Source organism: Chrysemys picta, chromosome 7, assembly GCF_011386835.1.
Source record: "Chrysemys picta bellii isolate R12L10 chromosome 7, ASM1138683v2, whole genome shotgun sequence".
Taxonomy (NCBI): Eukaryota; Metazoa; Chordata; order Testudines; family Emydidae; genus Chrysemys; species Chrysemys picta.
In genome coordinates this window covers 97,436,553-97,451,136 of record NC_088797.1, presented here as the reverse complement: position 1 = coordinate 97,451,136, position 14,584 = coordinate 97,436,553, and the positions used below count along the sequence as shown (strand labels likewise).

At 37.6% G+C, this 14,584-nt stretch overlaps 1 protein-coding gene across 4 annotated transcripts in view; it reads left to right on the top strand.

Annotated features, from left to right (window-relative positions):
- EXOC6 (exocyst complex component 6) overlaps positions 1-14,584 on the top strand; it is a 186,445-nt gene that overhangs the window by 73,770 nt on the left and 98,091 nt on the right. For all 4 annotated transcript variants that reach the window (XM_024101232.3, XM_024101235.3, XM_005301283.5 and 1 more), the window contains exons 9-14: positions 603-686; positions 785-831; positions 1,233-1,353; positions 4,288-4,359; positions 5,081-5,178; positions 6,473-6,578. In XM_024101232.3, the coding sequence (XP_023957000.2) occupies positions 603-686; positions 785-831; positions 1,233-1,353; positions 4,288-4,359; positions 5,081-5,178; positions 6,473-6,578 (528 nt within the window). The remainder of the gene's footprint in view (positions 1-602; positions 687-784; positions 832-1,232; positions 1,354-4,287; positions 4,360-5,080; positions 5,179-6,472; positions 6,579-14,584) is intronic.

Below are 14,584 nucleotides of genomic sequence, written 5' to 3'. Positions count from 1 at the left end.
GTTGTATGACCAAAATCCAAATCTTTAGTCATTATATTTACTAAGTACCAAGAAAGGGTAAGCAAATATTAAATTTTGTTTTAGATTTTGCTCAAGGAATATTAATGCATTCAAGAGTCAGGCTATATTATGAATTTCTGTAACATTTAGCATATAACTAAACTTTACACGTCACAAAAGTCAACATAAACTAAGTTTCCTGTATAACTTTAAAAAAGCAGTATTGTAGTTAAAGCAGCTGTATTTAAGTTACAGAACAGGAGTTAAGATTTTTTAAATTTTGATAATTAGTTTGATATTGTTACCTTAGTCATTTAAAAGATTTGTATTTGGTATCATAGCAGCATGACATAAGTAAAAATATGGGCTGAAGGGCACAATTCTCCTCTCCGGTGTACATTGTGGATCTCTTTCATGTGCTTTGCACTCATTTCAAGTATGCAGAACTTCGACTGATGTCATTGGGAGTTCCATATATGGAACAAATGCAAAATATATGGTTGTGACTTACAGTGGAGAACTCTGCCCTTAATTTCAGAAGTACTTTTTCATCATATGAAGAACATTCCTCTTTTAACCACATTTTGTTTGTCTTGTTCTAGGGTGATGGAGAGACATTTGAAAACTACTACAGAAAGCAAAGAAGGAAACAAGCAAGATTAGTTCTGCAGCCACAGTCAAGCATGGTAATGAATACAATTTTATTAAGTTGCACTGACTTGGAATTTTACTTAAATATTTAGTGGTATTTTTATTCCTCAACATTTTTGTTTTTTACTTAAAGCATGAAACAGTAGAAGGCTACAGAAGATATTTCAGTCAAATTGTAGGGTAAGTTTTCTAAATGGAAATCTGTTGCCCTTATTCTTACCCCCCACAATCCTCTCCTCTGTGTAAGACCCATGCCATCTGTATCCAGTTGCCACATGGATAATGGCTGCTGCTTCTCTGGAGTGGAGGATTCATCTGTCCGGCACACACATCCTTCCAGTGTAGTGACAGATATAGCCTCTCCATTGAGCTGGGCTCCAGTTGGCAGCGGGTGTGCTTCCCACATCCTGTCCAGAACAGCACCAAGGGCCTGATGCAAAGTCCATTGAAGTCCCAGTTGTTCTGTGGACACGGGCTTTCCATGCTCCTGTGCAAAAGGGTATGATTTGCTCCATACTGTAATAAATATTTGAAAATAACTGTTGGTTATTTAACTTAATTCTTGTAAATTTTTGTTTTAGTTTCTTTGTAGTGGAAGATCACATTTTACATGTAACCCAAGGATTAGTAACTAGAGCATACACTGATGAACTGTGGAACATGGCACTGTCAAAGATCATTGCTGTTCTTAGAACCCATACGGTAAGTGAGAAGACCTCGTGGTAATTCAGTGGAAATCCATTAAAGAGTGTCTGTGTGTTTAAAAGTAGGATAATGTCAAAGTGAAAAATTACACCTACATCATTGTGGGTTTTTTTGTGATTAAAAATTGCTCACATTTGGGAGAGAGCCTGCCAAGCTTTTGTTTTTCCCAGCAGTATCAGGCTGTGAGCCACAGCCATGGGCTATTTGCATAATCCTCCACTGATTTACAACTCTCTGGGTCTTCCAAAAGTGCTCTTAGTCCAGCAGTTTAGAATATGCAGAGTTAATCTGCTGTTATTATTGCAATCTGTCCTCATTAGTTTCAACTGACCTCTTCATTAGATCAGATTGAATAGTTCATCACTGAAAGCACCACCAGGAAATAATTCCTAATTATCATTCCAAATACCCTGTTTCCAAAATAAACTCTACCAACAAAACCCTTAGAGCTACCCCTTCAATGCCCCTGTAATAGTATGTTTACATTGCAGTAGAGGCATTACTAAAATCTTTAAAATGCTAACGTGTTATTAACTTAATACTATATTTAGCTGAATATTTTGGTATTTTTAAAATGTATCTCAAATAGTGAAAGTTACCTCTCTATTATCCACCCACAAGAAAACTGGCTATCAGCATGCTGTTTCTGATCCCCCTTGAAAAACAAGGGAATACAGTCATTGATTGTGGTTGACTGCATTTTATCCTGGTAAATTACTTCAAAACTTGCCAAAAGGGTCATAGATGGCATGTTCAGGAAGAAAAATAGAAGATTTGTAACATATACAAAGTGCTGTTATTTCATGTCTCGACTTGTCCTTTTCAGTGTTCACTAATCTTCATTAATTCATGCAAAAATATGTGCTTAAATCATGGAGTTTGGATTTTGTTACCATTTCCCTATTATTACAGGTTGTTTCAGGTTTGAAGAATATTTTATATTTTGTAAATATTTTAGGAAAGCCTGAAAACAATTTGGTTTTTCAAATTGCAACAACTGTATTTTCATCAGGAACATTTCTGGTGAATGCCAGTTAAGTTTTGTTTCCAATCCCCAGCTCATTTTAGAAGGCACTACTAGCAAGTTCAAATTGTTTAGAGATTTCTAAACCACATATTTTGCAAGGCAGGTGAATGTTTAATCTATTGATTGACAACCATTTATAAAAAAGTGACAATTTAAAGCATTCAAATGTTCTTAAATCTTGTTTCTTATAGAAATAGGACCCTTCATTAAAGGTTTTCTGATATAATTGAAATTGATGTCATTATTTGTTCTCAGGATGCGTAACTCCCATCGCAATCAATTATATCATGCTAGTCTGTATTGTGGTGAAGTGGTGACTAGTGCTCTTCTTCTTTGAAGAGTACTTGCAAGAAGCCAAACCATTAGCTTATTTATATAATTACTTGGAGAGTAAAGACACAAAAAATACTGTAAGGCAGACATGTGGGCTGCATTTCAAGCTTGTATTCTTATCCTGCATTACATTGCATGGCCATAAATATTATTTGTATTTTTTTTTATTAAAAAAAAAGATGATGATTAAGACCAAAATATTCAGAATTGGGGACATAAAGATAGAAACATAATTGCAGGATAAATGTAGCCTTATTTTTCAGAGGTGCGTCAACAACTCCCCTTTGACTTCAGTAAAAGCTGCAGATGCTTAACACCTCTAAAAATGAAATCATATTGCTGTAGCTGCCTAATCTTATACACCCAAGTTTGCAGATATTAACATAATATGTAAACATTTTGCTCAGAACTTTTCCCTTTAGAAATCAGTCTTGAATATGCTATTGTGTTAACATTGGTTAGATTGAGGCTTAATGTTTGAAAGTACTATTAAGGTTCCTGATTTAGCAAAACACTTCTGCATGTACTTAGGTCCCATTGACTTCAATGAATGGAGCTTCAATGCATCTCATTCATGGTGTGCCTAGGCACTGACTCCGTGGGTGCTCCAGGGCTGGAACACTCATGGAAAAAAAATAGTGGGTGCTCAGCACCCACTGGCAACCTGCGAGTCAGCATCTCTCCCTCTCCCTCCCATCCTCCCCCCTGCACCTCCTGCTCACTGGTGGCCCCGCTGATTAGCTCCTCTGCCTCCTGCCTGCCGCGATCAGCTGTTCTGCAGCATGCAGGAGGCGCTGAGGGAAAGGGGGTGAAGCAGGGGCAGGAAGAGGCAGGGGGAGGAGGTGGATGGGGGTGGGAGCTTAAAGGAGTGGAGTGGGGGTGGGGCCTGGGCGGAGCAGGGGTCAAGCACCCCCCGGGATCTGAGTAAGTCAGCACCTATGATGGTGTGCATCACTTTTCATATTCCAGCTGGTCTTGTCTGAGCTCTTCCTGTTAGGACAAATTTTGTAATAGCTTTGTGATATGAACAAATACTGTATATAATTGGACTAAGTTAAGAAAAGGTGGGTGAGGTAAATCTTTTATTGGACCAACTTCTGTTAGTGCAAGAGACAAGCTTTCAAGGCTTGCTAGAAGCTGGGAATGGGCGACAGGGGATGGATCACTTGATGATTATCTGTTCTGTTCATTCCCCCTGGGGCACCTGGCATCGGCCACTGTCAGAAGATAGTATACTGGGCTAGATGGACCTTTGGTCTGACTCAGTATGGCCATTCTTATGAAGAGCTCTGTGTAAGCTTGGAAGCTTGTCTCTCTCATTAGCAGAAGTTGGTGCAATAAAAGATATTACCTCACCCACCTTGTTTCTCTAATATCCTGGGGCCAGCAAGGCTACAAGAACACTGCACACATAAATTAAGATATGTAAGTCTAAATTGCTTTTATCAGCACAAGAACTTTACTAGTGGTATAAAGCTAGTGAGTTTAACCTGCTGTACCACTGTAAGTTGAAAATGTATTTACTGTTTGATTTAAATAACTTTTACAAAATCAATATTTTTTATTTCCAGTCATATTGCACTGATCCTGATCTTGTTTTAGAGCTGAAGAATCTCATTGTTGTGTTTGCTGATACTTTGCAGGTTGGTGTTATTTTGATAATTGAATTAAAATACCTGGAGCCAAATTCTGCCTTTGGATATGCATGTGCAACTGCCATTGGTTTCAGTGGAATTGCATGCATGTACCAAGAACAGAATTAGGTAAGATGTTTTAAATAATGAAAATATATCTTACCTAGCTTTCTTCTGCTGGCTCCCCTTTAACACAACCTTCTTAATTTGTGCCCATCACAGACTGCCTAGGTGTCCTGTTGTGCACTGAAAAAAATCTTTGATTGTCAGTTTTTGTAATTTGTTCGAAAGGGTATTACATAGCGTTAAAATAAATGTAAATATTATATTTTTGTAAACATTTCATTTCTAATTTATAGCAAGTAGTATTTCAGTTCAGTCATTGAATTTGCTGCTTGGAAAACCAGTTATGTATTTATTGCTGGTCTGCTCTTGAATCATTGATAAAACAGATAAAACACATTGATTAAATACCAAGTTAAAAACATTTAAAAGTAATTTGTCACATTTTGCCATGAACACTGTAGTATTTCTAAAATAAACAGAGTATCAGGTTTACAAATTAGTAGATCATGTTTAATAGTACCTTTACCTGTTGAGTCCTGTAACTTGTACAATAGTGGTACAAAATTGCATGATAAAATAACCCCTCTTAACATATTGAAGCACTGTATGATAAGTGATGATAGTAGTTCTTGAGTTATTTGTCCTTTTTATTTTTGTACTTTAGGGTTATGGGTTTCCTGTGAATCGACTGTTTGATCTTTTATTTGAAATAAGAGACCAGTACAATGAAACACTGCTTAAAAAATGGGCTGGGTTGTTCAGGTTAGTATTACAAAATGAAAAAAATCTCAAAATACTCTGTCAATTAGGGTTGGTTTAACTACTCAGTAATTGTGTCTTTGAATCAAATCTGCTTTTTTCTGTTAAATTACAAATTTATTTAATTAAATACTCATTTTCTAAATTTTAGTTAACTGAGTACAGTATACTATAGCTTGACCCAATAGGACTAAAGGTCTTTTGGCATTTCTATTATGAATTGACCTGAATGGATATAGAACTTGCAAACTGTAACATTTAATTTCCTCCAGCATGAAAGTTTGCATTCATTTTATACAAAAATTAATATCAGGTTGGATCATTTTGCTAGAGAAAGGTGGTAAAATTAATAATCTCTTTCCTATTTCAGTAATGCTGCGACTTTTTCTAGTTTAAAAACAACATTGAAAATGAAATATTACAGATTTTCATAGATTGAGTTGGGCTGATGTCATTGTACAATAATTCTAGGCAATATGACATGGGGAGGCTAACCTTGAGTTCTTAAATATTATGCTATTATAGGAGCATCATAAAAGTGACGCCTTTAATTTGGACGGGAACAAGGGTACAGAAAAGGTTATTGTTTTGTTGTTAGTGAGCATTCCTTTGTATCTCTCTTGGCAGAAACTGGGTGCTTTTGATGCAGCTGCTCTGCTTCTATGTCTGCCTTAAAAATAATTTGAGAGGGAAAATGGTAAACCCAGAATTAAGGGGGTTTTGAAGCTTTAATCTGAAGTTCCTATTTCAGATAGAGAATGATCCCAAGGTGCCCTGGGTGCATTTACAGTGGAAAAAAATACATTTGTGTTGATCACGTTAACTAACACAATGTTAAACATTCAGTGTAGACAAGGACTGCCATATTTACTGAGTTAGCTGTTCATAGTTAACCATAGGGTAGTCCAGCTAATATGAAGTCCCTGTCTATACTGATTTATATGATCTGAAGAGAAATTAGAAAATACTAACCTGTGCTTTGCATTGTGTTAATTAAAATATGTTCTAAAATGGTGTAATATTCCAGTATGGACAAACCTTCTAGGGTCATGTAGACTGTGAAAAAGTCATTGCATGGATAAATGCGATCCCAGTGCTGCAGTAAGTATTACTCAATCTCCCAAAATGCTGTTTGGAATTCTGGATCAATATTGAATTCAGTTCTCCACTTTTGGAATTGTACATCCAATCTGATGTCAGTGAAAAGCTTTGTATTCATTTATGTATTCACTTATTTATGATGTTTTTAAGTATTAATCCATCTCCTGACTGTGCTGATTTTGCTAACTCTGAACAGGGATATTTTTGAAGCAGATAATTACAGCCCTATCCCTGTAGCAAATGAAGAGGAGTACAAAATAGTGATTAGCAAATTTCCTTTTCAAGATCCAGAACTTGATAAGGTAAGAACAAGTTTTATATTACAAAAGTTTACTTTAAACCAATTAAACAGAGTTAGGAACATAATGAATTTTGTAATTAAAAAGTAATTAAAGTTTGAATAACAAGGTAGATTAAGAGGCTAAATCACCTTTTTCATGGGTAATTATCTAGTTATAAATAAACATGAAAATTCAAGATGCAGTCATTTAATCTGAAATTTTAGTGAGTAATGAAGCCTATAGTTTTGTAAACAAATTAATAATCAACTTTTAATAATTAATACAATTTTTGTTTAATGACAGTTAACTTTTAAGTTTTGCTACAGCATATCAGGTTTCATAAACCACAGTCTATGATGTACTGTAGCATTACAAAATGTAATAAACAACTACAAGGTCTATTAAAAATATATTTTTTGTAAATTAATTGTTTGGGTGCTGCTGAGCTCATTCGTTATGTGGGACAAAACATACCTGAGGTTCTTCCCTATATGAACTGTGTGTGTTCCTTTGAGGCCTTAGCATTCCAGTAGAGAGTTCTTGTGGATTTCTCTATGTACAGCTACAAAGTTCTTAAAGAAAATTTGCTCCCTTTAAAAAAAAAAAAAAAAAAAAAGATGAGACTAGTATGTTGTGCAAGCCAAATGTGTTGTGTAGGTAATAGCAGGCAGGAAGTAGAAGACCCAGGTTTGTGGTATTATTTATATCTCACTAGTTCCTAGAAGCCCCAAACAAAACTGAGACCCAAATAGACAGTTATTCCCACTGTTTACCATAAAACAGTTTTTTGTAGGGTCCACCACTGTAGGTATCTTCTTAGTCTTGCAGATATTTTGAATCTGCCATTCAGCTGTCATTTATCTTTCCAAATGTAACAGCTGAATACCATGTGTATGTTACTGCAGTGAAGTGGAAGAAGATTAAAGAGGGTTTTATGATGCTTAATGAGCGTAAGCTTTATTTATAGATGAACATATATGATGGACTATAACAATCTATTAAAAATGTTAGGATGGTCATGACTTTGATAGTACTTTAACTCACTGTCATACTACGTTTACCTTTTCAAATTGTTATTTTTTATTAATAATCAGTTTTCTTAACTGTATAATAATAAAGCAATACCGAAATTGGAAACAAATAAATAAAACACAATATCAGCAATATATAGCACACCACATAGGTCTTACATTCAGTCTTATGAATAGTATTTGTCATGACAGACTTAGCCAATAGGGTGCCTTAATTTTATATTGTATTAAACCACTATAACTATTCCATTACTTATACAAATACACAATCTTAGACCATCCGCTATGCATATAAATGAGCCATGAGAATTCAAAATTGAGTACTTTGTCAATGAGGGTAGATTGTCATTCACTAAAAAGGGAATGCATTCTATGAACCATTAGTTTTCCGTTTGACTTATAACTCAGAAAGGCACTGTCATTTTAAACTGAACAAAAACTCGGTTTATAGATTTTTCTGTGGACCAGATTTCAGTCTGGTATTTAGCTGCAGTCTAGTATGCTTGAGAATACAGGTGGGAATTGGGAGTTGCGGCTTCTGTTCCCAACTCTGCTATTGACCTGCTTTGAGGCATTGGGCAAGTCACTTCACATCTGCACAACTCTGCTAATTCAGCTGTACAATGGGGGATAATGATTCCTACACATTTGTAAAGATCTTTGAGAGCTATAGATCTAAAGCACTGCATAATGCAGGATATTATTAAAAATAACATGCTCTAGATTGTTTTATCTCTTGTGTATCCATTACTTCTTCCCCAGATGGAGCTAATGCTCTTGTGTGTTCTTAAATTGACATATGCTTATATTCATATAGCATAATGCGTACATTCATGGCCCTTGCACAAAAAGTATCTTAGTTTTTTGGTGACCATTGTTTGAAGCATCCCTCTCTAAGGTACTGGGTTTTGCAGGACATTCTGCAATTTGGTGGAATCAGGCTGTCTATTTTACTTGACCACAAAGGCAGGTAGTGTTCTGCAGACATGTGAGAAACTTCTTCACAGAATACCCTGTGTCCTAGGAGAAAATGCACTGAGTTAAGAGCCAGGAGGCCATGAGTTAAGATAGTGCCTTTGTTGACTGCTGTTTATATTCCCATATACTTGAGAGCCCTGTGCTGCCTAAGGGTTACAAGGCAGTCAAATATTAGCCTGCATCATTTTACAAATAAGTTAACAGAGATTGCATAAGGCCACTTCAGGCAGAGTTGGGAATAGGGACCAGATCTGTAATATGGCAAACCCAAGTCTTATGCACCTAGTTATATTGACTTTTAGATTGAGTGTGCTAAACCTGTAATGTTTTGTTTATGCAATCTCTAATCACTGTGTTACACTCCCCTCTCACATTCAGGGATACAACCCATGATTTCTGATCACTGTTATTCTCCTGCTGTCTAGCAAATTCTTGTGTTACCCACTGGGAAAGTGGATAGTGTGGCCTCCTGTAGTGGTTGGTCCTCACAGAGGATAAACAACTACTCCTGTCTGGCCGGTGGTAGAGGATCTGAAGGTTCTAGATTTAAACCCTGCTGATAACCCATGTGGGGAGTCTGTTTAATGGCATGATATAACTTGTTTTTTTCAGTTTTCTTTTTTTTTTTTAATGGTCTGTTCAGTTCTCACACAGCGAGAAACAGGTTTTGTAGTTAAAATAGTACATGATCATCGGTCAGTGATAGTGTGATGCACAGCACAGTACGGATGTCCCACATTGTGGCCATTTGTTCCACATGTTGGTAGGTTTGATGGCTGAGAGGTATGGTTTGAAGAGTGTCAAGTTAAGTAATCCAACTTTTTTTACATCATAACTATTACATGGTGACACTGATCTGTTGTTACCTCAATTTTCTTGTGTGAAGAGACCTGATACCTGTCTTGTGGTAATGCCAGTTGTGAATTATCATTGTCCTTGCAGATGGGTTAAATTCTTCAGTCAATGGAAGTCAATGGTCATTGAGAATTCAATTATAATGAATTCCATACAGAAAAGGCTATTGTTTGGGGTTTAATAATTTTTTTTTTCTTTTTATAGTACAAAATAAATGTAAAAAGTATCAGTGTGATATGTTGTTTCTTACAAATTACTATGGCTTACAAAATATATTTATAATTAATTTGAAATTGTATTATGATATTTAAATGAAATAATATATACGTATTGGTTGAGATTTGCAAAGCAGCCTAGAGCATGTATGCACAGTAAAATTAATGGAATATTTGTGTCTAAATCCCCTAGGCTGCTGTGCAAATCTCAACCATTGTATATCATTTGGACTTTTTTTTAACTTCCTTGATCTGAGAACTGCACAATTCTTCTCAAAGTGCTTGTCCATATAAATGTTCCTCTCTTGGTGTGTACTTGTCTCATGCACATGAGATTGAAGTCTTTGGCCAACAGTGTCTTTTGGAGCCACACTTGTGCCCTGAGTGTGTCCTTGTGCTCCTATACCAAGGGCATAAAGGGCAGAGCAGCCCAACTGCTGCTCACTTCCTTTTCACCACCTGTGGTTGCGAGATATCCATATCTAGACACATCCCTTAGCTGTTTACTCTTCTCCAGTTTTGTGTAAATATTAATCATAGAATATCAGGGTTGGAAGGGACCTCAAGAGTCCAATTAATGTCAGTTTAGGAATAGTTAATTAGAATTAGTTGTACACTGAAACATTTTTGATAAATTTTAGTTTGAAGAAGTTTTTATTTTCTTCCCTTACTGGGAACTTCTTCCCAACACTGGGGCTTCAGGGTGTCTAACTCCACGTCTCTTGATTTTAAGTAATATCCTTTCTGCAAGGCAGCAATACCTATACATGATGGTCTTACCAGGTACCTTTTTTGTTGTTGGGAATCTCATATCCCCAGCATGTGTTCCATCTGTAAATCCTTTTCTAAAAGGATTTTGAAAGCTAGGGAGGCTCATGTATAGCTGTTTTCATTGGATTGTTCTATGCGACCAACTTAAGATCAGGGTACAGCTGACTCCACTGGACAAATTTCATATCAGCACAGGAGTGCCCCTATGAGCATGGGTTCTTGGAGCTCTAATGCCCCAACTTTGGACTCAGTAGGACAGTTAAATCTAAGTCCTCACAAGGAAAGGAGCATCACTCCTTGGGTAAAGTGAAAGGCAGGTTTCCTATTAAAACCTCCAGTAAAAAGAGGTCCAAGTCACCTCGCAGATCCTATTCCCAAGAGATTCCTCAGCCCAAATTGACTACTAGCTGGTACTGGACTTCTGGTACCGTATTGGCATGGTACTGGACTGCTGGTACTGTATTGGCATGCTAAATCAGTGGCTACCTTGACACCAAGTAATTCAGCTTTAGCAGCCCCTCCCTTAGACTTTGAATATCAATTTTTCTCATCTTCTGAGTCTCAGCATAGTGGACAGGAATCCCTTACTTTTTTCTCTAGGGCAACTTCCTACAAATTTTATGGGTTGGAAAAGGAATTGAGAGTTTCATTTAGATCCATATCCCATTGGGAGAATAAGGGTAGACCTCCCTGGTATCCTCCTCTGTGGCCCTTGGGTCTCCATCCATATAACATCCTAAAATGGCCCTATTGGAATCCTGGGGGTTCTTATCATCCAAGACAACATACCTATATACCACCACCTACAGGGATATCCTACTCTCGTACTTGTCAGGAACTGCAATTGCTCCATTAACAGCACATGAACCTGGCTTGAGGGAGGGATAGTGGTTTGAGCATTGGCCTGTTAAAACCCAGGGTTGTGAGTTCAGTCCTTGAGGGGGCGATTTAGGGATCTGGGGCAAAAAAAATCTGTCTAGGGATTGGTCCTGCTTTGAGCAGGTGGTTGGACTAGATGACCTCCTGAGGTCCCTTCCCAACTCTGATATTCTATGATTCATGGGAAATTTCCGAGGAGAAGCTGCCTCAGACTGGAGATGTAACTATGTTTGTATCATTCTTAGGTGAAGCAGTGCTCCCCTGTATACTGTCTCAGCTGGATTTATTTCAAATATTTCAAAGATCTACTTAAAAGTGTAATGGAAGGATAGCAGATTGACTACAAATTCCTCTAACAGAGGTATGAACATAAGAACATAAGAACGGCCGTACTGGGTCAGACCAAAGGTCCATCTAGCCCAGTATCCTGTCTACCGACAGTGGCCAATGCCAGGTGCCCCAGAGGGAGTGAACCTAACAAGTAATGATCAAGTGATCTCTCTCCTGCCATCCATCTCCACCCTCTGACAAACAGAGTCTAGGGACACCATTCCTTACCCATCGTGGCTAATAGCCATTAGTGGACTTAACCTCCATTAATTTATCCAGTTCTCTTTTAAACACTGTTATAGTCCTACCCTTCACAACCTCCTCAGGTAAGGAGTTCCACAAGCTGACTCTGCGTTGTGTGAAGAAGAACTTCCTTTTATTTGTTTTAAACCTGCTGCTTATTAATTTCATTTGGTGACCCCTAGTTCTTGTATTATGGGAATAAGTAAATAACTTTTCCTTATCTACTTTCTCCACATCACTCATAATTTTATATACCTCTATCATATCCCCCCTTAGTCTCCTCTTTTCCAAACTGAAAAGTCCTAGCCTCTTTAATCTCTCCTCATATGTGACCCTATCCAAACCCCTAATCATTTTAGTTGCCCTTCTCTGAACCTTTTCTAGTGCCAGTATATCTTTTTTGAGATGAGGAGACCACATCTGTACGCAGTATGCAAGATGTGGGCATACCATTGATTTATATAAGGGCAATAATATATTCTCCGTCTTATTTTCTATCCCCTTTTTAATGATTCCTAACATCCTGTTTGCTTTTTTGACTGCCTCTGCACACTGTGTGGACATCGTCAGAGAACTATCCACGATGACTCCAAGATCTCTTTCCTGATTTGTTGTAGCTAAAATAGCCCCCATCATATTGTATGTATAGTTGGGGTTATTTTTTCCAATGCGCATTACTTTACATTTATCCACATTAAATTTCATTTGCCATTTTGTTGCCCAATCGCTTAGTTTTGTGAGATCTTTTTGAAGTTCTTCACTGTCTGCTTTGGTCTTAACTATCTTGAACAGTTTAGTATCATCTGCAAACTTTGCCACCTCACTTTTTATCCCTTTCTCCAGATCGTTTATGAATAAGTTGAATAGGATTGGTCCTAGGACTGACCCTTGGGGAACTCCACTAGTTACCCCTCTCCAATCTGAGAATTTACCATTAATTCCTACCCTTTGTTCCCTGTCTTTTAACCAGTTCTCAATCCATGAAAGGACCTTCCCTTTTATCCCATGACAACTTAATTTACGTAAGAGCCTTTGGTGAGGGACCTTGTCAAAAGCTTTCTGGAAATCTAAGTACACTATGTAACTTGATCCCCCTTGTTCATATGTTTGTTGACCCCTTCAAAGAACTCTAATAGATTAATAAGGCACGATTTCCCTTTAGAGAAACCAGGTTGACTTTTGCCCAACAATTTATGTTCTTCTATGTGTCTGACAATATTATTCTTTACTATTGTTTCGATTAATTTGCCCGGTACCGACATTAGACTTACCGGTCTGTAATTGCCAGGATCACCTCTAGAGCCCTTTTTAAATATTGGCGTTACATTAGCTATCTTCCAGTTGTTGGGTCCAGAAGCCGATTTAAAGGACAGGTTACAAACCCTAGTTAATAGTTCCGCAATTTCACATTTGAGTTCTTTTAGAACTCTTGGGTGAATGCCATCTGGTCCCGGTGACTTGTTAATGTTACGTTTATCAATTAATTCCAAAACCTCCTCTCGTGACATTTCAATCTGTGACAGTTCTTCAGATTTGTCACCTACAAAAGCTGGCTCTGGTTTGGGAATCTCCCTAACATCCTCAGCCGTGGAGACTGAAGCAAAGAATTCATTTAGTTTCTCTGCAATGACTTTATCCTCTTTAAGCGCTCCTTTTCTATCTCTATCATCGAGGGGCCCCACTGGTTGTTTAGCAGGCTTCCTGCTTCTGATGTTCTTAAAGTATGAAAGTCTTCATGCAAATTGGTGGACTTTCTCCATACAGCTATGCTAGGGCTTGTGGCATTCACTATTAATGAAGCCTTGATTCACCCTGCTATGGTCACTATTACCTTAAAAAAGACAGACAAGTTATCAGGTGCCATCTAATGGAGAAGAATATTTCTAAATACAACCATTATCAGGCTCGTTGGTGGTGGTTGCTGCTAATGAAAAGACCAGAAAACAGCAAAGAATGAGCCAAAAGAGAGAGAACCAAAACATCTTGATTTATTTTGACATAAAGCTATTCCTCAGAGAGCCTTCTGTTCAGAATTTCAAATCACCAGGTGTTATTGGCACATTAAGATTTCCAGAATTATAAAAACTTCCCTGACTGTTTAGAAGAATTGCCACAAGAAAAAAGAAGAGTTTAGAGCTATAATTTCAGAGGGTCAGTTAATTACAAGAATGTCTCTCCAAGGTATTTCTGGTTGATGTTGACACCTCATTGCATTCTACCACCACTTTGGTGGTGAGGAGGAACATCTTGGCTTCAAAGATGAGGTTTTCGTCTTGAGGTTCAGGTGACCATGGGAGATCTTCCTTTTGAGGGTCTGGATCTTTTCAGTTCAAAGAATGATGATGACCTTCATTCCTTGCAGGCGGCCATCCTTTACTCTTTTGGGTACGCCCATTTGCCCCAAAGAAAAAACAAAGAACACCTTGACAGAGACCTTCATCTGGCACTTTTTCCATCAAAGAGCTTCAGAGCCCCTAATAAGGGACAGTGTCATCAGAGAAAGAAACCTTCTACCTCAGCTATGTTCTCATCTCAGTCTGTATATCTGCACCCAAGCAACCATTTTGATGGGTTGGTCGGGAGTTGCAATTCAGTCAGTTCTCAGGATCTAGACTCTTCCTGTCCCCTATTTGGGAATTCTCTCTACTTCTTTGAGGATGCATGGAGCATAGCTAAAACAGATCACTGGGTCCTAGAAATAGTCTCAGTCAGCTACTCCATCCAG